The 22,208-nt window shown below is 51.6% G+C and overlaps 1 protein-coding gene and 1 long non-coding RNA gene across 2 annotated transcripts in view; both read right to left on the bottom strand.

Moving 5' to 3' along the window:
- The window catches only part of BMP7 (bone morphogenetic protein 7), a 75,532-nt gene extending 61,639 nt beyond the window's left edge, over window positions 1-13,893 (bottom strand). Inside the window, exon 1 of the mRNA XM_059705230.1 lies at window positions 13,323-13,893. Within this exon, the coding sequence (XP_059561213.1) occupies window positions 13,323-13,740 (418 nt within the window). The 5' untranslated portion in view covers window positions 13,741-13,893. The remainder of the gene's footprint in view (window positions 1-13,322) is intronic.
- The window catches only part of LOC132239216 (uncharacterized), a 106,082-nt gene that overhangs the window by 62,997 nt on the left and 20,877 nt on the right, over window positions 1-22,208 (bottom strand). The gene's annotated exons all lie outside the window — the stretch shown is intronic.

Raw genomic sequence — 22,208 nt, 5'->3', positions numbered from 1 at the left:
GTGACTGATGGATTGTTTTTAAAAGTAGGCCAGCCCACAGTCAAGTGTCTGAATCTGCGGGGTTGTCTGTGCTCTAATCTGGCAGGCACACAGAGGTCCTGACGGTTGGCTGTTTCCTTAAACCAGCCGTGGGCAAACTACGGCCCGCGGGCCGGATCCGGCCCGTTTGAAATGAATACAACTATTGAAATAAAAGACCGTACCCTTTTATGTAATGATGTTTACTTTCAATTTATATTAGTTCACACAAACACTCCATCCATGCTTTTGTTCCGGCCCTCCGGTCCAGTTTAAGAACCCATTGTGGCCCTCGAGTCAAAAAGTTTGCCCACCCCGGCCTTAAACCCTGCGTTGTTGAACACGGATGTTCAGCAGCATGAGGCAGCATTCTAGAAGGGCAGGATTTGTAGTAAGAAAACCAGCTTCCTCCTTTGTCACGAGCCCAGTCAACACAGCAGGGCTTCCCACATCAGCACGGCTATCAGCCTGGCCCAAATCCCTGCTCTGGTCCCGGAGTAAGGGGCAGCGCATCCCAACCCCCACCCCAGGATGCCAACAGCTGCACTGAGACCCACATGGGCAGGCCAGCTTCAGTGGCCCACGTTTGGGCCTGGCAAGTGGCAGTGTCTCTGCCAGCAGCCTGGTGCCCTGCGGGCACTGTGCTCAGCTCTCCTCTTGCCTCTGCACAGGGGATCCTCCCAGAAGCCCAGGAGGCAGGGGAAATGAACCCGGAGGAGGAAATGGCACCCAGAGCTCACTACCCTGCCCCAGGCCACGAAGCTGACAAGGAGCAGAGGTGGGATGTAGACTCACATGGTCTGACCCGAGCCAGTCTTAACTACCACCTGGCATGTTTCAGGAGAATGTTTTGCAAACACAACATGGGTGGGGGCTGCTGGGACGAAGCCAGTTGAGGAAGAGCCAGCCGTGCAAAGTGCTCCATGGCGTCTACGGGGTCCATAGCACACGCCCCATGTTACAGGCGCAGAGATGTCTCAGAGGAGGTTTCTGTTTAAATCAGTTTCCTCAGACTGGAAGCTTCTGTGGACATGCAGGAGGACAGAGGGCATGTGCGTGTCACTGCAGAGGGGCAAAGGGGGCAGATGAAGCCCCTTCCCCGGGTAGAGGGCTTAGGCCGCCGAAAGCAGGGGTCGGCCAACCTCCATGCTGGGCCACATACGGGACATTCTAGCCTTTGGGACAACTCACCTGTCCTTGACGTGTGAACGCACCCAGAGGCCACACAAACGATGCGCGTGTTCCATAAAGCTTTGCAGAACCTGAGACTGGCATTTCAGCTCATTTTCACATGTTATGAAATGTATTTCTTTTGATTATCTGCCATCCTTAAAAAGATGTAAAAACACTCTCTCTCACACAGGCTGTACAGAAACAGACAGCAGGCTGGACCGGCCCGGGCTCCCCGGCTCTAAGCAGCTTCTCTGCCCACCCATCCCCTTCACCCCAACAAGTTACCTGCCCAGAGAGGGGAGCAGGTAAGAGAGGGGTTTTCCCCCTATTTCCTCCTGAGGGCGGTTGGGGGAGGATAAAAAAGAGGGCCCAGTTTTCAGAGTGTGTTTGGTAGTCTTTTGGCGTCCTGGGGCGAAAGGCGCTGTAGAAATGCTCTGATTCCCAGGAGATGATGCCAATCTTTAGATTTGCCTCCATTTTTGTCTCCAGGGAGTTTCCAAGGCAGGCAGAGCTCTGTTCCCAGAAGAGGGCTCACGTTTTGATCGCAATCTCGCTTCCTCTCAACCGGAAAACAACCCCTCATCTACAAACGCTGCTTTCTCCGCTCGCCGCCATGGGCCAGTGGGTCTGAGCAAAGGCTCTCAAATCAGTTTCCGAGTTGGAGAGAAGTTACCCTACACCAGTGATTTTCCACGAGGGGCTGCGGGGGAGATCGGGCGCCCAGGGCGACATTTGGCCCTGTCTGGCAGCTTGAGGGAGGGCGCCACTGGCATCTGGTGGGCAGAGGCCAGGATGCGGCTTACCATCCCCAAATACACAGGAAGGCCCTAAAAGGGGCACCTGAAAGGGGCACTTCAAGCTCTAGGGTGTGAGTCACAAGACACCCAGAGACTTCTGGACCCCCTCCCCCCAGTATACTGTATTAAGACAACGAGGTGCTCAGGGTTTGACTAGGTATATGCAAGTAGCTTCATTTATTGTTTCCTCCTAAAGGAAATGACCAACCGGGGCCTCTACCCTATAAACATTTACTAGCCCTGGAAGGTTTGGAGGCCCCACTGCCATTTTTAAGGGCTTCTCTCTCAGCAAATGTTAGGTCAAATCCGGCAGAAAATGGAACCTGAGAAGGGGGAAGATGGTGGGGGGCATTTTACAAAGTTCAGGACCAAGAGGAAAACTGAAAGGCCTACAGCGACCCCCGGCCCCCCCTTTCATGCCCATAAACCAATGACTGCTTTGTACAGGGCTTCTTCTGAACAGACGTGGGGTTTTAAAGGTCTCAGGGCGCTGCGGAGCGGGCTGGCCGGCTGGGGACTGGTATGTGGCTGGCCTTTGGGGTACGGCACCCTGAACACACTCTAGGACCGGCACTGGGATCCCAGCCCAGAAGCAGGGCACCGGCAGCCACCTCCCCCCAGCAGGAGGGTGTCTGGTTCGTTGGGGCTTGGGGAAATGTCATCACAAAGAACAGAGAAAACTGTCACAAACAGCCCGTACCACAGCTAAGAGTGGACCAAAGTTCCTAGGAGTGGGTGCTTTTTTCCTTTCTTCTAAATAAACCTTATTTTAGAATAACTTCAGATTTACAGAAAAACTGCAAAGATAGTACAGAGTTCACTCTCGCCCAGTTCTCCCCAGTGTACCCTGGGGAGCCTTGCCAAAGCAAAGATATTAACACCGGCGCGTCACTATGAACCAAATCTGGATTTTTTAGGATTGCCCCAGCTTTCCCCTGATGTTCTTGTCCAGGCTCCTGCCCTGCACTTCCCAGGGGCTTCTTGTTGTTAGAGAGACCTTGACAGGAGCAGTCGGAGTTTATTTCAAATGTCTCCCCCACTCCATCCCTTTCCTGCCTCCTGCAGGCAGCTGGGGTGAGTCCTGCTGCACATGTTTCCATGGGTTCATCTGTATGAACCCACAAACCATACCCAGTATTATGTGGGGCCCCGTGTGTGTGTGTGTGTGTGTGTGTGTGTGTGTGTGTTCAGACCCTAAACATCCTTCTGCAAATTGCTTTCTCCCTGGACACTCTGAGTCTATGTTAATACATTAAAAAAAAAGTCCTTGCATGCCCTTCCAGTTTATTACAAATGGAGAAGTGAATTTACTACAAATCTATTTCTCCAATCCCCTGAGTGTTGGCGATTTTGTGCTATTACAAACAACATGCAATACTTATTCTGGTACAGGTGGCACAGTGCCTTGAGGTCTGGCTGTTAAAATATCCGTCTCTGGCTGCCTCTGGAATTTCCCCGTGTGGGAGCCCAGTACATGGCACTCGGGGCCCTCTGTCCTGACCATGATGTTTAAGCCCCAGAGACCAAGGAGAGGGCGGTTATCAGAAGCAGGTGGTTAAAGGAACGGAAAGGTCTGACCTGCTCATCTTTCTCTTACTCTTCAGAGCTCCAAACCACAAAGTTGAGATCAAGGGCTCAGCGTCTTTTTGGGTCTCAAGACTACTCCCCTGTGGCCCCTACCCCATTCGCATACCCCCACAGGGCAGGAGCAGAGGGCAATGCCTTTCTTCTTTCAGCAAGAGCTGGGGTCAAAGGCCAACCCACCGTTACTACTGCAGAAAGGTCTCCGCTCAGCCCTCCCACTTCACCACTGGGACTTACTCCCGCGAGGCATTCAGATAATGAAGGAGTCTCTGCATTCAGTCTCTAGATTCAGCCCTGCACGGTCCTGCCTGGACCAGGAGCCCCAGGAAGAAGCGCAGCCCTTGGCCACATTCGCGCCAGCCGGGCCCAGCACCCTCCAGCCCGGACCAGAGTCCGGCTCCGTAGTTCTCTGGGTAGTGAACCCCACGAACTAAAGCTAAAGCTTGCTTTTGCTGAAAGACAAATCCTCAAGAGGTGAGTCATTTTACAAGTGGGACTGGAGAGAAGTGGTTATTCTTGCTGAACCACGTGAATACCTCAGTGACGCGGAAGCTTCCACAAACAATGGTCTCCAAAATGGGGTGCAGGCACTTGGGAGGGTAAGAGGGATCTATCGGGATACGGGGGGGGGGGGCACACACATTACAACTACAACTACGCAGATTTCAACAACTGACGGACATCGGGGGGAGGGAAATGCACTAGCTGAGCCCCAACAACAATCTGCATAGCTGGAGGATGAGATTAAAGATAAGGATCTTCTCTCAGTAGCACAGCCAACAACTCACTTGTTCATGTCCACCAATTTACCCAGTGGCAGCCTTCACCTGTGATGGGTGGTGGTCACTAGTGCCATTTCCCAGGCTCTTTCTGGTGCTCCCCTCTCCAAGCAAGGGGTGCAATTGTAACCTCCTACTCACCTTGGGTCAGGTTTGACCATGTGACTAGCTCTGACCAATGAAATGAGAGCACAAGTGTTGGGTCACTTGCTGGTGGAGATTTTAAAACCCCAGGCACAACTCCCATAATCTTTTTCCTCTGGCACAGCATAGTGACATTCAGAAGAGGGACAGCTCCATCAACCTGGGAAGCTTGGAGCCATAACTTAATATAAGAGAACAACAAACCTAGTAAGTTTTAAACTCCTGAGATGGCGGGGTTCTTTATTACGACATAATACATCTATTTATGTTGACTAGACAAATGAAGGATTAAAATGATCAAAACTTGGGACCAGACCTTTAGCTCACTGATCCCAAACTGCTGAACCATGAAGATCAAATTACATCACACTGAAAATTTTAGTGATAGCAAAATTAGTTAAATTTGTCTCATTAACCAAAATCAAAATATTTGTGTTCATGATCAGTTAGTTAAAATGTATATTAGGTAACATGAGAATTTTGGATTGCTGGGTAGGAGGGGAAAAATGGTGATGGATGGAGATTTGACTTGGGGTGGTGAACACACAATTACAGTGTATACATGAGGTGTTATAGAATTATGTATAATTTTGTTAAGTAGGGTCACCCCAATAAATTCAATTAAAAAATAATTTTGGATTGTTTTTATCCTTAGTGCCTCCTAGTTAAATTTCTGTTTCAATCTTTGTTTTATATAGTACAAGCTATCCTAAACCAATAGTTACATGATTTATTCCTATTTAGGGTATGCAGTTAAAAATTTATTAGTGGGGACCTGCCTGGGTAACTCAGTTGGTTAGAATATCATCCAGATAAGCCAAGGTTTTGAGTTCAAAACCTTGAATCACATACAAGAATCAACCAATAAATGCATGAATAAGTATAACAACAGATTGATGTTTCTCTCCCTCTCTCTCTCTCTCTCTCTCTCTCTCTCCCCCCTCTCTCTCTCTCTCTCTCTCTCTCTCTCCCCCCCTTCCTCTCACTCTCTACAATCAATAAAAAATTTTTAAGTAAATCACATTTTAAAATGTAAATTGTATTTTAAAAAATGTATTAGTGGGGATGCAAGTTAAAAATATTTAGCAAATGTTTCTTAGGACATTTTCACCTCATTCACATACACACACAGCCACTGTTTGGGCCTCTCCTCTCCATGAGAATCTGCAAGGCAGTGCTAGGGCAGGCGCCTAACAATGTCTGTAAAAACAGTCAAGAAAAAAGCCCTTTATCAAAGGCCAAAACACAAGTCATGGAAACCACAGAGTAACTCGCCTGCCTTTGTGTGTGTGTTAAACTGCTGGGCAGATGAGCACGGGGACCATTAAAGGACCATCGGAGGCCGCCTGTCATGCTACATGCTTAGATTTTTTTTTTTTTTAACTACATGAAAGCAAGACAGAGGCTGGTGTTACAAGACAGTACAGGCCTAACTCCAATGCTTAAAAACATGCAAGTCCTCGATTTTGGAAACAGTGCAATTTTTTATTCACAGCCAAATTTAATTAAGCCTGACAACAAAAGATGGAAACTTGAAAGCTACTCCGGGGAGATAAAGATGTGAAAGAATAACACGTGACCTCAAAGATGCAGGGAAACCTAATACTCGCTAAGTCAATTTTTCAAACAGTGTAGAAGGAGCTGGAGGGAATTTATGGGGAGCCTTGAGTGAGAAAGGCCACCCCTCGTCTCAGGCCCTAGAGGAGGGCTCTGCATCCTCTGGTCTCCAGAGGCTTCTAAAGGCCCTGAACCCATGCAGGGCTTTGTCGCAGCCTGACCGTAGCGGGGGAGGGGCAGCCTTGCACCTGCTGCCATAAAAAGTGGGGAAGTTGTGCTGTTCCGCTAATGAATGCTTTGGGCTTGTCACTCCCTTGAAGGAAAAGACAATTTGTACTTTGACCATTTTCCAGAAAGGGGTGGGAAGAAATACTTCAGTAATGTGGTTTTTTGAAATTAAAGCTTTTTATTTTGGAATAATTTTTGATTTAGGGAAAAGTTGCAAGACAGTACAAAGAGTTCCTTTATGGTCAGCACTCACTCAAGTTTCAGTTTCCCAAGCAGTAAAAATTTTAAATAGCCATCAATGCTAAAATGGAGAGAAAGATCTAGCATTACATTCTCCTTATCCTCATATAAGTTTGATGTGCTCATTCAAATCTCACTGGTCCCTGAAAGAGGAGGGAAACGTGCATTCATTTGGGGCCATCCTCTTGACATCTTTAAGATAACATGGGTGGCTTGATCTCGGTATTTGTTATAAGATTAAGTACTTAAAAAGTGAAATTTGGCCCTAGCTGGTTGGTTCAATGGATAGAGCGTCGGCCTGAGGATTGAAGGGTCCCGGGTTCCATTCTGATCAAGGGCACACATACCTCAGTTGCAGGCTCGATCCCCAGCCCTGGTCGGGGCGCATGCAGGAGGCAACCAATCAATGTGTCTCCCTCACATCTACAGTTTCTCTCATTGCGTCTCTCCCTCTCCCTTATACTCCCTCTAAAAGTCAATGGAAAAATATCCTCGGGGGAGGATTAACAAAAACAAACAAACAAAAAACAAGGACACAAACTCAGAGATGTTAAGTAACTTGCTCAAGGTCACACAGGCAACATGCAACCCGAGTGGAAACAGACACATGGGTTTAAGCTGCGTCGAAAGAGAACCACTGCGGATGCCGTGCCATTCTCCCTTGCCAAGTCACACCCTCTGCTGTCACCGAGAACTTCCGTTACATGGCAGTAAAGCCCCCCAACCCCCACTCCATATATCATACAGAATTAGCTGCAAAGTGTCAGGAAACTTGGCCAGGCAGCCCCAAGCATCAGCAAGGGCTGGAAGCCTTCACTGTGAAGCCCTTTATAGAAAGCCGCAGTTGGCAGCCCTGCGCCGGCATGGGAACAAATTAACATTGGCATTCCAAACACAGGAAAGGAAGGAAATTGGAAACACAGTTTAGACTTGGCCAGCCCTTTGAAATACTGTACCATGCTACCGACATCAATTAATGAAAAGCAGGGTTGTGCTGAGAGGCTCTGGTTTGGAAATGCATTAACACACGTTAACATGTTTGTACAGGAACCGGATTATAAGCACCCTGGCTCCAAAACAATAAAGCAATTACCCTAAAACTGGTGCTCTCTGAGTTGTCATTAATTCAATCCACTCCACGCGGATCAGCAAAGGCTTTGCGCGGCTCCCCACAATGCCTTCCAACGCAAATGTTGAAAGGACGGCATCGCACATGCTACTCGGGGTTTCACATAAGTAAGTGTCAAACTCCCTGCGCTCCCCACGTCCCCCCAATCATCAACACGCCCGCTGGGGAGCGGATAGCACGGGCTCAGCCCTGGTATTCACCGGCGCTGCCATTTTCCACTGGGTCCGCGCAATTTTTCACTGGTGAAGGTTAGCTATGAAATATCTGTTCCATATTAAGAAATACCGAATCACATATTTGTCCGATATTATTTGTCAAATGCCATTTGCTGCAAAACCCAGAATGTGGAGCTGAGCACACGGCTCGTACTGGGCGGTTCACGTAATCCCCGCAATGGGGCGTGGGATGGTGTGCAGTTCGGGAACCCTTCCTATAACCTGTTCCTGCAACTGGGGAGCGAGGCATCTGGAGCTCGAATATCAATGAAGCCCTGTGCCCTGAGCTGCCCTGCCAGGGACCCCGCGGGCCAGGAGGACAGACTCCCAACCACCGGAGAGGCGAGGGCCCGCTTCCCCATTTTGCAAGAACCCTTAAGGGAAAAGATTTTAGATACAGCGCAAGTGACTCTCAGCGTGTCTGTCTGACAATGAAAGAGTCGGCTAGTTTCTTGAAAGACTAGCATCCTCAGGCACTTCACCCGCAGCCATACCCACCTGCATCCGGCATCCAGGCTCTAAGCCGCCCTCCCTGATGTCACCCACCGCCCTGCTCCCTGGCCCTGTGACCTCACCCCACAACTCCGTGCTGATCTGGGATCCATCAAGTCGAGGCAATTTGGGTGTGTAAAGCTAAATGTGTTATCATTTTCACCACACATTAACAGTTTCTATGTAAATATTGGTATTTCCTCACCCCATGAAGGCGAGAGGAGGCAAATGACACCGGCACGTTTGGTTTAAACTAATTAAAAGCAGAGGGTCATGCAATTCAATATATTGATTTTACCGGTGGGACTTAGATCTTTTATAATAAGTGTACACAGCTGCAGGGCTCTCCCACCACCACACTTTAAAGGCTAATCCTCACATTCCTTCTGACAATACATGACAGGTCCCACACATCCCTGCCTGTGCCCTAACCCCGGTGACACTGCCAGAATGCATTAAGCAGAAGCGTGGCAGCAACTCGCCACAAAAACTGCCCCCAGCCAGGTCCGCAGAGTGATTGTGAAAAAGTGAACATGGCGAGACATGTGGTGCAAAGGACTCTCCATTCAAAACACGCAGCTGGTTAAACGGATGGGCAGGCTGGGGAAGGGTGGGGGCTGGGGAGTGTCAGGACACTCTGATTCTTGCCATGGGCCAAAAATGACCTTACCCAATAGGGGGAGAAAATTAAAGTAATAGGGGTGATCAATCAACTCAGATGGACTCTCCCTGGAATGAAGTCATCACTTGTCTCTGAGTTCACGGCCATGTGATGCGCGCTCACAGCGCAGGCATGCCGGTGGTCAGGGCCCGAGCGCCAGCTGTGTTTATCTCAGCGGAGGCTGAGCGCCTGCTCCCCGACAGAAGGCCCCGAGCTGGGGCTCGCAGGAGCTGCATCCCAGAAGCAGTTTCTTCTCTCCGTGCACTCAGAGCATCGTCCCTGGGCTGCCCGGGAATCCATTCGTATCTGGGGCCACCTCCTTTACCCCTTCCACGGGCCACTCCCCGACCGAATGACAAGCCTGGAATAAAAACTAAAAATAGCCACCCAAGCTGGCATCCAGGGCTCTGCCTTAACCTGCTTCGGTTCCAGAAGAGAAATACAAAGATCAAAAAAAGTTCAAATCTGGGTCACATATATCCTAGGGAGAAGGGAGGGGGGAAAAGATTTTTGATTTATAGAAGCAGGAAAATGAGGTTTAAAAGAAGTGATTTTGAAAGGGTTACTAAAAACACAGCTGTTGGTGCACTCCTCGAGTGAAGACTCTCTGCAGAAAGAAAGAATGAAGGAAGGGAAAGCCTGGGTGACATCTATATTAACCTCTGGCTGCTTCCCAGTGAGGGCCGGAGCTCCGAGTGCTGGAATGTGGAACAGCCCCTTCCAAATCTTAACACAAGCCAGGTTACAGCTGCACCGCCTGCAGCCTGCTCCCTTCCCGGAGCACTCCCTGAAGGAAATTTTTAAACTGTAACAGAATCTTTTTCTAATGCTCTACAGTGGTAGGGCCTGTTCTTAAGGGGCAAAAGGAGAGCTCTTAATGCCAAACACTTGTCAACAAAAAGGATAGCCAGATGGTACAAAGGAAAAGTCAAACAGCAAGGCCTCTTGCTGCTCTTCGCTGCATTCACAAAAGCCACTTCTATACATGGGGTCCAATAATGATAGGTTTCCAACTTTCTCTCTCTTTTTTTTTAACTTAGCTTCAAAGATTAAACGAAGTTGGTTGCTTCATAGGCTGGAACCAGAGATAAACATGCATTGCACACCCCTCATGCCAGCCGGCTTCTTTAGAAGATTCCAGAAAGAAAGGGGCTGGGGGGAGGGGCCAAGATATCTGGGGATTTGTCTAGAGAGTTCACATTGCCTGGGGACTATTTAAGAGAGGGTAGCCTGTTTTGAATTCCAAAAATTAAGTCTACACAGAGGGGCTGGGGGCTTGTTAATCCAAACCAGTTTACAAATCTCGCCTTTGAACTTAAGGGGCCCAGGTTGGGAAGATGGGAGTCTCAGTCCGCCGGGCTCAACCAGCATCGCACTGGGCATTATTGTTCAGGCTGGTCTTTGTCATAAGGTGCGGTCTGAAGTCCTCATTCTTAGCACCTGGTTTTGTCATAAATTCTCCTCTAGTTCCCTCTCTAGTTTAGATCCCAATCAGCCTGGCAAAGAGCTTGAATTCCGAGGACTTATAGGAACAAAAGCCAATTTGGCTACACAGAGAAGGAAGAACAAATGCACCAGGTCTGCAAAAGCCTTCAGAATCCAGGCAGAGGTCTCCGGGGCCCTGCAGGACAGCGAGGGATCAGTGCAGGGAGGCGGGCGGTGAAGAGTCAGCCTCCTCTCACCATCTCCACCAAGGGCCTCCCAAGGCCCCCTGCATGGTAACCAGCAGAGGTTTGATATGGATGTGACATCTTCTCACTCTTAGGTGAAGTGTGAGACTAAACACACCTTTAGAAAACTCTGTAGGTTACCGATCAATATGATTTGCAATCCAAGGGAAATCATGTGCTTTCTCAGCAAACTCAGCTTCCTGGCACGTTTCCTACATGCTGCCCCCTCCACCCTCACCCCCACCCCCAACCCCACTACCACCCCCAAGCGGCTCCTGGGGAGGAATTCCAGGACCACAACAGAATGGAAGGGCAGTTTATTCCTGTGCTGAGCAGAAATAGGTCAACCTTAGAAGCGTGGACAGAAGAGTCTTGCCAAACTGCAGTCCGGGTCTTCACCCAACTAATGTCCTCAAGTTTTAGGGACAGAGAGAGAAAGAAAACAAGGTCAGTGCACCCTGTTAAAAAGCGACGCTGCCATCTAATCTGGAGTGATGTTCCCGAAAGCAGGACCTGAGAAAGTCAGGACTGTCCCACAAACCCCAAAGCCAGCCCGGCGATTAGGAGGCTCAGACAAGCCGGTCTTTGTCCTTTCAAGATGAAAGAAATGGGACTAAGGGGGTTGAAAGGTGTGTGTACAAGCAGAGGAGGAAAACCACCCAGGCCTGGCCTTCCCAAACAAGCTCCAGCACGCTCCCACCTTCAAGGGGAGCGAACAGCCCTGCCCCAAGATCCCCAGGGGCACCCAGTTGGCAACCTAGTCCTTCTCCAATGGAGGGGGTGGGGTGCCCAGGTCTGGCCCTGCTAACTGAGTACTTTTTGCATGGCATTTGCAAAGCCAGGGCTTACAAATACCTTTTTAATGACCTTAGCCAGGCTCTGAAGGCAGCCGCTGGGACCTGCTGTATTCACTGGGAGTCACGGGTACCCAACAGAACACAGAATGGGATGCCATAAATCCCAGCCAGAGCAAGGAGCCTGGTTAACCCCAACCTCAGAACAGCTACAGAGCTCTGCTTTCATTTACTTATTTACTTGTATTTGGAATTTCTTCTTTAGTTTCTGGTATAGGTCATAAATACCCATTTTTTAAAAATCACACAGACACAAGTGCAGACAATGAAAGATCAAACCTCGGCTCATACTCCCTAAACCCCAGCCCCAGTCCTGCCCACCCCTCCCCCCCACCCCCCCAGTAAAATCCATTACTAGTTCCTGGCGTCTTCTTCCAGTGAGAAGGGATGATATACAAGCACATTATGTAACCCCACTGATCTGCACCTTGCTTTTTTCCACCTCATACATCTTGGAGGTTGTCTTAAATGAGGACATATGCAGCTGCCGCATTCTAACAGGATGCCTAATAGAATTTAAACTTTCTTGAAATTATTTTGGCATCCAAACCTCCCACCCCTTGCTGGCCGAGACTCGTTTCACTGTTTGACTTTTGGCTGTTATTTAGGACAGACAATGGTATTCCGGGAACCCCGGGGACCTTATCTAAAGGGGGAAGCATTAAGGTTGAACCGGGCTTTCCTGAGCCCTCCATCCACGCCCCCAGTGCCCGGCGGGGGGCTTGAGTATCATTATTTCCATGTTGACACAGCGCCCCTGGGCGTGAGTTTGCTGTCTTGACTCGGTTCGGATTTTCACAGCAAGTTACACGTGTAGAATGAAAGCGGCTCAGGAAACAGCGCTCTCGGGGCGTGTTATCTCGGAAACCAAATATTTGATCATCAGCCCTACAGAGCGCTGCCGGGGGTGAGTTTGAGCAAGTCTGGGGAGTGTGCGTGCACAGATGGAGGAGGCGGCGCCCCGCCGCAGCCTCAGCTCCAGCCTCGGGTCTCCCGGGCCCTAGGGCTCCAGTCCGGAGCCGGGTCCCCCAGCCGCCCCGGGCAGCGTCTGCTCGGAGATCCCGCGCCATCCAATCGCCGAAAGCCGTGGTTTACACACCACATGTGATAAACGCTGAAAATGGATTCTGCCCGCCCGGGACCTATCATTAAATATTTAAAATAGAAAGCTCGCAATGGCAACGTTTCTTCCCCAGCTCCAGCCAGAACTGAAAGCGAGGGAGCGCCTGGCGGCGGGGAGAAGGGCCCCGAGGCGCTCAGGGCGCGCAGCGTGCTAGGGCGGGCGCACCGCGAGCGGACAGGTAGGGTAGGACTTGCCAAGGCGAGGAAGGGGGCGCGACGCCCGCGATGCCAGGGCCACGCAGGGCTGAAAGGGGCCCAGAAAGGGCGGGAGGGCAGCTTCGCCGAGCAGGGCCCTTTAAATCCAGGTAGCGCGGGACGCGCCGGCCCGGCACAGCTCACATGACCGAGCCCCGCGCTTTGAACTGGCCGCGGCCCGCCTGGCGCCTCCAGCCCCAGAGGTACGGCCGCCAACTTAACCCGGAGGGGTTTTCGGACCAGTCCGTCTCTCCCCCAAAACTCCCACAGGCCAAAAGAGCCTGGCTCGCCCCACCTGGCGCGCACAGCGTGGGGTCCACAAGGACGCTGGGGTAGGAGAACCTTGGCCAGGAACTACGATTTGCAAAAGGCCAAGAGTGGAAAGATGGGTGGGGTGGATGTAAGAAGTGACCCCCTCTCCTCCCAGTCCCAAAACGCCTTCTGACCGTCCTGCTCTCACTCACCTAGGTTGACGAAGCTCATGACCATGTCGGCGTCGGTGAGGAAGTGGCTATCTTGCAGGCTGGCTAGAGGGGGGCCCTGTGTGCTGAAGACCGCCTTGTAGGGATAGGAGAAGCCCTGGCCGTCGGGCCCGCCGCCCTCCTCCACCGCCATGGCATTGTATAGGTCCAGCATGAACATGGGCGCCGAGTTGTGCTTGCCCTGAAGGTGGGGGCGCGGGCGATGGGGCAAGCCCAAGATGGAGAGGATCTCGCGCTGCATCTCCCGCCGCTCCTGGCTGCGGAGGCTCCGGTGGATGAAGCTGGAGTGCACCTCGTTGTCCAGGCTGAAGTCGGCCAGGGCGGAGCGCAGCAAGAACAGGGGCGCCCAGAGCGCCACGAAGCTGTGAGGCGCCGCGGCGCGCAGCGAGCGCACGTGCATCGCGCCGGCTCTACGCGCGACCGGGGCTCCGGGCACCCGGCACCGGGGCCCGCGCCGCCCCAGGTGGCGGAGGGGAGCAGGCGGCGGTCCACGCCGCTCGGTCACTTGCAGCAAACGGGTCCCGCGGCGCCCGCGCCGGACATGGCCCCTCCCCGCCCCCCTGTTCTCTGCCCGGATCCCCTCCCCCGGCTCGGTGCTGGCCCTGGGGCCCCTCGCCCCGCACTCGCCCGGGCGCACCGAACGGCTTGGAAACCGGCTCGAGCGAGGAGCGAGCAAGGAGGCGGGCGCGGGTGGGAGGAGCAGCCAGCAACCCTAGGAGCCGGGTGAGTGAGCGCCGGGGAGGCGGCAGGCGAGCGCTCCTTTTTTTTTCCCGCTCCTCTTGCGCTCTAGCCCTCGGGCGGTGGCGAACCACCCTCTTTCCAACTCCAGCGCCGAGAGCAGGGGCCCCAGGTCGCTCTCCGGGGCCTGCGTGCCCTTGATCGCTCGAGAAGCCGCCTCGGGAGCCCCAGAGTGGTACGCGCTGGGGCCTGAGAGGAGGAGGAGGTGGAGGAGGACGGGCTTCCAGGGGCCCCTCCCGCGCCCGCGGCCTCCCACCTGCCCTCGGCCCCGCCCTCCCCCCCAGCTGCGCCCAATGGGTTCATTCATTCCTTCTGGAGCGCTCTACAAATATTTACTGAGTGCCCCCGGGGTTCCCAGCGCCCGGCCCGGCGCCACGGGGGTGCGGAGGAAAGAATCCAGGCTGGCCCTCCCCGCTCCGCACTGGCAGTCTGAGCGGGACCGTGGGATTCAGACCGCGGTGGAAGCAGCTGGGGGAGTGTGGATGGTGCGCTGGTCTGTGAAGGCTCCCGGGAGGGATCCGCCAGCCCCTTAGATGCTCTGTCCCATGTACTCCACTCTGACCCCTCAGGTGTCTGTCTCTCCAACTGGTCACCTTTATCTTTGCTCTTGCCATTCCCTCTGCCTAGAATTCCCTCCTACCCTGATTCCTCCCCCACTACCTTCATCAGTACTTAGCTGGCCCTCCTCCAGGTGCCACTTCCTCCCAGAGACCAGCACAGATAGCTAAGGTCACTGCCCTGCTCATTCCCACACACTTGTTTTATTTTCTTTAACTCCTCCCACCATCTGGAATGACTGAGTTATTCATGCTTTCTTTATTGTCTTGCCTCCCCGACTGGAAATGAATCACTCTGGGGGCCCAGGCGGGTGCTGTTCTTGGTGGCCATGCACCCACAGTACCTTGAACTTAGGGCCCGGCAGCCACTGTGGCTGCACATTCATTTGTTAAATGAATAAGTGAAATTGTGTGAGCTGGAGAATTCCTCCCCCTTTGGGCTCTGTTTGTTTCTAGCCCTACCTCTGCCTGAGACCAGGTACCCGGCCCACCACTGTCCAACCTTCCCCTCAGCCCCTGCCTGGCATCCAGTTTGCATCGAGTTCACCTCTGAGGGTCTGTGCCTGGATCTCACTGGTCTCCCTTCTCCCCTCCCCTCATTTGTTCATCCCACAAACACTACAGCGAGCCACCCACTGAGAGGCAGGTTCCCACGGGAACAGGCTCCCCAGACAACTCAGAAGCTGCCATGGGACCTTAAGTGAATTGATGCTCTTCAGAGCCTTGGTTTCTTGATCAATAAATATGGGATCAAAATACAGACAGTCCTCCGGTTACGTCGGACTCAGTGTATGGTTACGTTGCCATCTCCCATTTATTTATTTTTAAAAAAGAAGGTCTGTCATTTCGACGTATGTACATATGTACTTTGTTTTTTATTATTTATTTACCACAAGTAAAGGTCAGGAATTGTTATCTTCCTTTTAATATTTTTAATGTTTCACTTCATTACTGCTGTTCATGCACTCTATGTGAGTGACGTAGGTGCTTATATAGGTGGGTTCCAACTTACAGTGAAAATCGTGTTAGGTTGCACCGTAGGAGCATAGGAGCGGATCTCCGACGTAAGAGGGAGGACCTACTGTATATAAGTCTTTGCCCAGAGTGGCAGTGAGAAATGTGGGGCAAAGTTCAGCTTGCCTCCTTCCCTCCTGGGGCTGCCCCAGAGGCAAACCTGCAAACCAGTGGTGTCCTTGTGAGGGACAGAATGTCAGCTCAGGGCCTTTGGGATGAAGGGTGAAGGGCTGAATTTGGGGATGGGGTTTCCTTTGGGAGGGTGCCCGGCTAAGCCTCACCTTGGGCAGCAGAAAGCCCCAAGACCTGGTACAAAGGAACCTGGTCTTGTCTCTTTTCTGGAGCAGAGGTGCTTCTGCCAGGAATCCCTTTGGGACTTTTGGAAAAGATGGCAGCCTGCCGGCCCACATGGGTGGACATAGGAGAGGCCAGAGCCAGGCAAAGAGAAGAGTAGGCAAGGCTGCAGGTCCTAGCCATTCATATCCCACAGGCAGGCCCTGCTGCACAGGCCCACCCAGGCTGAGATAGAAGGAACCCTGAATCCAACGCCCAGGGCTGAGCTTCTGCCCACCTGTCAGTCAAAGCACTCTGAAAGGCACCCTCCACCTGCCCTTCATCCATCACTCTTTCCCTCAGCACAGTTTGTTGAGCACTTCCTGGGTGTCAGGCAGGGTGGGCTTCATGAGTTTGCAACCCGTGTAGGTGCCCAGGCCCCCACAATCAGAAGGGCTCCACGCTGGGCTCTGCTGTTGCCATGTTACAATTCTCTATAACCTATGAACAAAGCTCCCCCCGCCCCCGGCCTTTTCATTTTGTACTGCACCCTGGAAGTCATGCGGACCGTCCCGGTGCCAGGCACGGTGCTGGGCTGGAGAGTGCAGCAGTGAGTCCACACAGTGGCCTCCATCACGGAGCTGGCTTTCAGGCCAGGGGAGACAAAGCAAGAACCTAAGTACAGTTTGGGGTAGGGCAGGAGGCTGTGCTTGTCCATGGATTCTCTCAGGGAAGGGGGCGGTGTGCCTGACTGCTGGAGCCCGGGGGAGTGGGGCACGCAGGAGGGTCAAGGGTAGGCAGTGTGGAGGATGAGGCCTACTGAGGCAGGGGGAAGAGTGCCGGCTGGGGTGCCGTGTTCATTGGAGAGTGTGCAACCCAGACCATTTCAGCCTGTGGTAAGTGACAGGATGAAATAAACAAGGTGACATGGTAGGAGGTGGGAACAGGATCTCCTGGAAGAGTTGCCATTGACCCGAGTCCCAGGAAGATGAGAGAGAAAGGTTTCCCCGGGAAGGCATCCCAAGCAGCGTGACCAGCAGGTGCACAGGCCCTGTAGAGCAAGCAGCAGAAACCAGGCCACCGAGCTGCTGGTACCTCCCAGGGCTGGCCTTCCAGGGGCAAAGCTGACGCCACTGCCTGGCCACCTCCAATGCCAGCTGGGATGAAGGTGCTTGCTTCTTTCAAAGTCTAAAATGCTATGCTTCTGCAGCAGCCTTCTCTGCTTTTAATCCACTATCAAACCTTTTGGGGAGATTTTAACCAGCAATTGAGGCTGGGGTGAGGGTGCCAGGTACTGTTACTACCAATTTGCATATGACAGCTGATGGGTCAGCATCTGTCCTGTCCCCCTTCAATCCTGTGAAGGCCCTGAAGGAAGGATTATAGTCTCCCCTCTGTGTATCTCACGAGCCCACATGAGCCTGGAACACAGAAGTGTTCAATAAGTACCTGCTGAATGAATAGTGATAAGCACAGCCAATACCGAAGAGCATGGTGGACTGAGGGCTGACTGTGCAGGTGCCAGGCTAAGGCATCTCCCAGTCCCCTTGCCCCACCATCCTTCCTCTGAGAAGCCATCTTTTCTCACACATGATGAAGAGACAACATGCTCTCCATACCTGAGATAAGGTTTCCTCTGAACTCCCACAGCCCCCTATTTAGCCTTACCTTTCCTGTGACCCATGCTGGGGAAGGGGTGGGCTCTTTATTTTCCCCCCTTTCCCTCCCAAAGGAGTCCCCAAGAAATCACCAACCCCTCAGTGAATGCTTGCTGAATGAATGAATGCAAACATGCAGGCAGGAAATATCTGGCTGGGATTATATCAGATGCTGCTCTGAGGGCTGAGGCCATAGCAAAGGCTTCACAATTGTTTAGAGAAAGTCTTGGGTGGGAGACAGCAGCCTTCCCACCTGTTTCACACTCCAGCCATGCCACTTGCAATTGCGGGCCTCAGTTCCCCCATCTGTATAATTGGCGGGGGCGGGGGGAGGTAATACTGCCTGTCTCCTAGAATTGGCGTGTGGATTCAGAACTTAATTCAATACACGTAAGGGACTTTATAAGGGCCTGGGGCACAGAGAAAGCACTTGATAAACGTTAGCCAGCATCAGTAAGAAAAGGAAAGTATGTTCACAGGAAAGTCTCCTAAGTTTAAGAATAACAACAAATGTTTCATACGGTCCGCTTTTTGGCCAAGCAGAGAAAAGCACATTTATCCTGACTCTGGGAGATCCAGCTTGAGTGAGCGAGCGGGCAGAGCAGGCAAGTGGAATGAGAGGTGAAAGGAAGATCCTTACATTCCATCCTCTCATTGTTCCCCAGCAGCTCCCACCACCCCCATGCCATCCAGGGCCCAGGAGCTCCCGGGGCCTATCCCATTTCCCCCAGCAGCCAGTCTCCCACCCACCCACTCACCCCCAGTTGTGGTTCCCCAAGCACAGGCACCCAGCACTGGGCTCCTGGGCTGTAACCAGATCTGCCCCAGTCTGCTCCACACCTGGGGCCCGCTCCCCTGGATGAAAGATGGCCTGGAAATGTGAGGGGCGTTATTGTGTCTGGCCCGCCCCGAGCGAGTGTCCACACCCCTCTCTCGCTGGCCTCCCAGCACTGGGCAAGGAGTTTTCATTTCATACATCATCAGTCACATCTTGCCTAAGCGATTTTGACCAAGTCAGCATATGTCTCAAAGGCAATAAAAAGAAGAAAAGAATTCTGCTGACACACACATTCAGCAGGAGGCAGGGGCCTCATCTTCATCGGCAGAACTCTTATACCATCTGCCCGGAGGAAGCTCAGCTGGCCTGGGGCTCCCCACAGGCAGCCCGTGGGCTGCCCCTCTGTCCACCCCCCTGGCCAAGGCCTGCTGACCTGGGCCTCAGACCTCAGCAGGGAATAGGAAGCCAGCAGCCTCCTCACACACAGACTTTAAAACCCTTGTCTGCAAAGAGATCCACCCTGGAGAGGAAATGGTTTTAGCACACCTGTAATGAAATGGTGCTCTCCAGGCAAATCTTTCACTGTGCTGCAGATGCAGGCTGCTTGCTCGCTCACTCTGGGGCTTTCTTGTCACAATTTTTTAAACAGAGGAGTAGGATACTAAACAACTTCAATCAGTCTCAAGTACACGTGGCAGTAGCCACAGTTCCAAATGGAAAACACAGACACACACACACACACACACACACACACAGAGACACACACACTCCAGAGCAAGCTGATGGCCAAGGCGGGATTTGCATGGCCCAGGCTGGGGAGAAGCTGCGGTTTTGTTTACTACTGTTCTTTCTTCCTGACTGGAGGAAATCTGGTTTGATTTTGAGCATTACTACTCTTGGTTCAGCTTTGGAGGGAGCCCTTTCCTCCTTCCCAGACATGAATGAGGGTGGCTGATGAGTCCAAAGCATTTCCTGTCCACTCAGCACCTGCCTAGCCCCGTGCAACCTTAGCCTACATCACCCTCCAGCGTGCAGGAGCCTGTTCTGCTTTTTGTGCCACAGAGAAGGGACCTGAGATTCGGAGAGTGACATGCGCAAAGCCACACATCTCATCTCTGATGAAACCGTTATCCCAAGCCACATCCGTCCACACAGCCCAGGCTCTCAGCCATCTGGTGGTTTAGTAGCCTGGGAAAAGACCTTTCCCCATTTGTTTGATCCTAAGGCAATACTTCTCCATCCTGACTATGCAGGTGAATTCCCAGGGAGCTGTCAAAATGCAGCTTTCCCCACAGCCGGTTGAGAGGGGTTTGCAATTCTGCACTTTGACCCAGGTCCAGAGTTGTGGATGCTGCTGGTCCAAGGACTGGCTGTGGAAGAGCAAGGCTTTACATTCCTGAAGTTACAACCAATTGATTGAGGCTCCAACGTACAGCTTAACTATCTGCCAGCTAGTCCAAGTGATGGTCCTGTAAAATATTCATTATTATTATCCCCAGTTTACAGATAAGGAACTTGAAACTCACATACGTGAGGGAACCTGCTCACAGCCACACTGCTGGAGACTGAGTGGTGAAATCAGAATTCTAATGCAGACCGTCTGGTCCAAGGGCCTGAGTCCATAAACCCAGGTGCACACCAAAAGGGAGGGTTTGTCTTGGTCCTGTCTGTGTTTCCCAGGGCCAGAAGAGGCCTGGCACACAGTGGGTGCCTTATCAGTACTGATAAATCCCCAGAGTACCTCTGAGCTCCTCTTTCATTCCTTCTTTATGCACTTAAAGTGTCTACAGGCACTGGCCAGATAACATACAGAGACACAGGACCCGAGACAGGAGGCCCAAGGAATAGCCTTCGTATTAATTCCACTAACGGGGACCTTGAACACTGACACAATGACAGGTGGGAGGGACACGAGGCCCAGATACGATATGGAAACGTAGGGACCGGGGTGTGAGGGCAGGGGGACCGGAAACCACCTTCCCATGGGTGCTGCCCTCCAGGAATTGGATGGCCAATGTCACCAGACAGTTCTAATTTTCAAGAGAAGCTGGGAATCCGGGTTTGTGTGTGACAGCTTTCAATGTGTATTTGTTGGCAAATCACTCAGTTTGTTTTTTAACCATCAGACCAAAGAAAACCCATCTACCAGTCAGATTCTGTGAAACGGGTTTACCCCGGCCTTACAGAGGGCTCTGTTGGGTTTGGAGGACACCTCGGCCTTCCCTGACCAGAACCAAAGAAGCCCCGAGGTTGGTGCCTTCACACATTTCCATTTAATTCACTATGAAAGGATCACTGAGTGACAGGTTGAAAAGACCAGCCTCCGCCCCGCAAAATTGGACCCTTTCTTCTCTTGCTTCCCTCATGTGTTAATGCCCTTTTAAAAAAATTATTCCTTGTTTTACTTTGGGTTTTATCTTTATTGTCTCCCCCTTAGGAAAACCTCATTAAATAGGTTAGTCCTGACTCATGTAAAAAAAAAATTGGGGGAAGTAGAACAGATTTGAGCTCATCTTACATAGGATGGGAAGACTGGTAAGAGTTAGGTTAGCATGAATGAACACCTGCTGTTGAGCACATTGCAGGGTATCTTGAATGGTCCAGCAGCCCTACTATGTCTCCCATTTTACAGATGAAGAGACGGAGGCACGGAGGTCAAAGAACTTGGCCAAGACAACATAGCTAAGGGAGGAAATGCCAACCTCCAGAGCCTGGGCAACCTGATTCTGACTCCCTTGTTCCTTCCAGCCACACCTTTCCATAAAGCCTGCCCACAGCTTTTATTTCCAGAGCTCACATGATGACTGACCACTGAGTAAGGTTGCCAGAATTAGCAAATAAAAATACAGAACACCCAGCTAAATTCGAATTTCAGATAAACAATGACTAATTGTCCCCCACTTGGGACACGCTTGTATTTAAAAATTAGTCATTGTTTATCTGAAATGCGAATTTAACTGGGCACCCTGTATTTTAATACCTGGCAATCCTACACTAAAGGGCTCTTCTGGGTGAAGCAAGAATCATCACCTTGGTCCTAGGTTCTGCCTTGTAGTTAAATGCCCACCTTAGAGCCTTTGCACTTGCTCTTCCATCTGCCTGGAAGGCTCATCTGCCGATACCCACATGACTCCCTCCAAATCTTTGCTCAAATGTTATTTCACCATTGAAGCCTTCTCTAGCCACCCTACCGAAATCTCAATGTCTCCCCTTTCCTACCCTCCTGGCCATGTTACCTTTTTCTCTCTAACACGTACCACCACCTGAAATGTCACCTAGTTTCGTGTTTATTGTTCATTGTCTCGCTGCCCCACTGCAGTGCAGGCATGGATCTTGATCTGCTTTGTTCACTACTGTAAATAGAGCCCAGAATAGTATCTAGTATGTAGTAGACACTCAACAAATACTTGCTGAGTGAACTCCCTGACAGACACCGTGGTTTCTGTCTGACTCAGAATCAGGAGCTGGGATTGTCACTGGCACCCTGTCATCGAGGTGCTGAGTGACGGCTCATCACATAGCCCCACCTCACTGGGGAGATCAGGTGGCATGACGGCCTTGACAGTTGGACACAGACTAGAATGGCCACCGTTCAAGTATTCAAGTGTGGTTTCCTTTTCTTCCTCAAGGACTCATGGCCCCAGACTACAAGTCCCAGGGACACAAACCCTAAAAGCCAGCTTTTCCCATTTTTATCTAGTGCTTAGAGCAGCGGTTCTCAACCTGTGGGTCGCGACCCCTTTGGGGGTCGAACGACCCTTTCACAGGGGTCACCTAAGACATCGGAAAACACATATATAATTACATACTGTTTTCGTGATTAATCACTATGTTTAATTATGTTCAATTT

The sequence above is a fragment of the Myotis daubentonii genome, chromosome 8 (genome assembly GCF_963259705.1).
Source record: "Myotis daubentonii chromosome 8, mMyoDau2.1, whole genome shotgun sequence".
Lineage (NCBI taxonomy): Eukaryota > Metazoa > Chordata > Mammalia > Chiroptera > Vespertilionidae > Myotis > Myotis daubentonii.
This window is presented reverse-complemented; position numbering and strand designations above follow the sequence as displayed.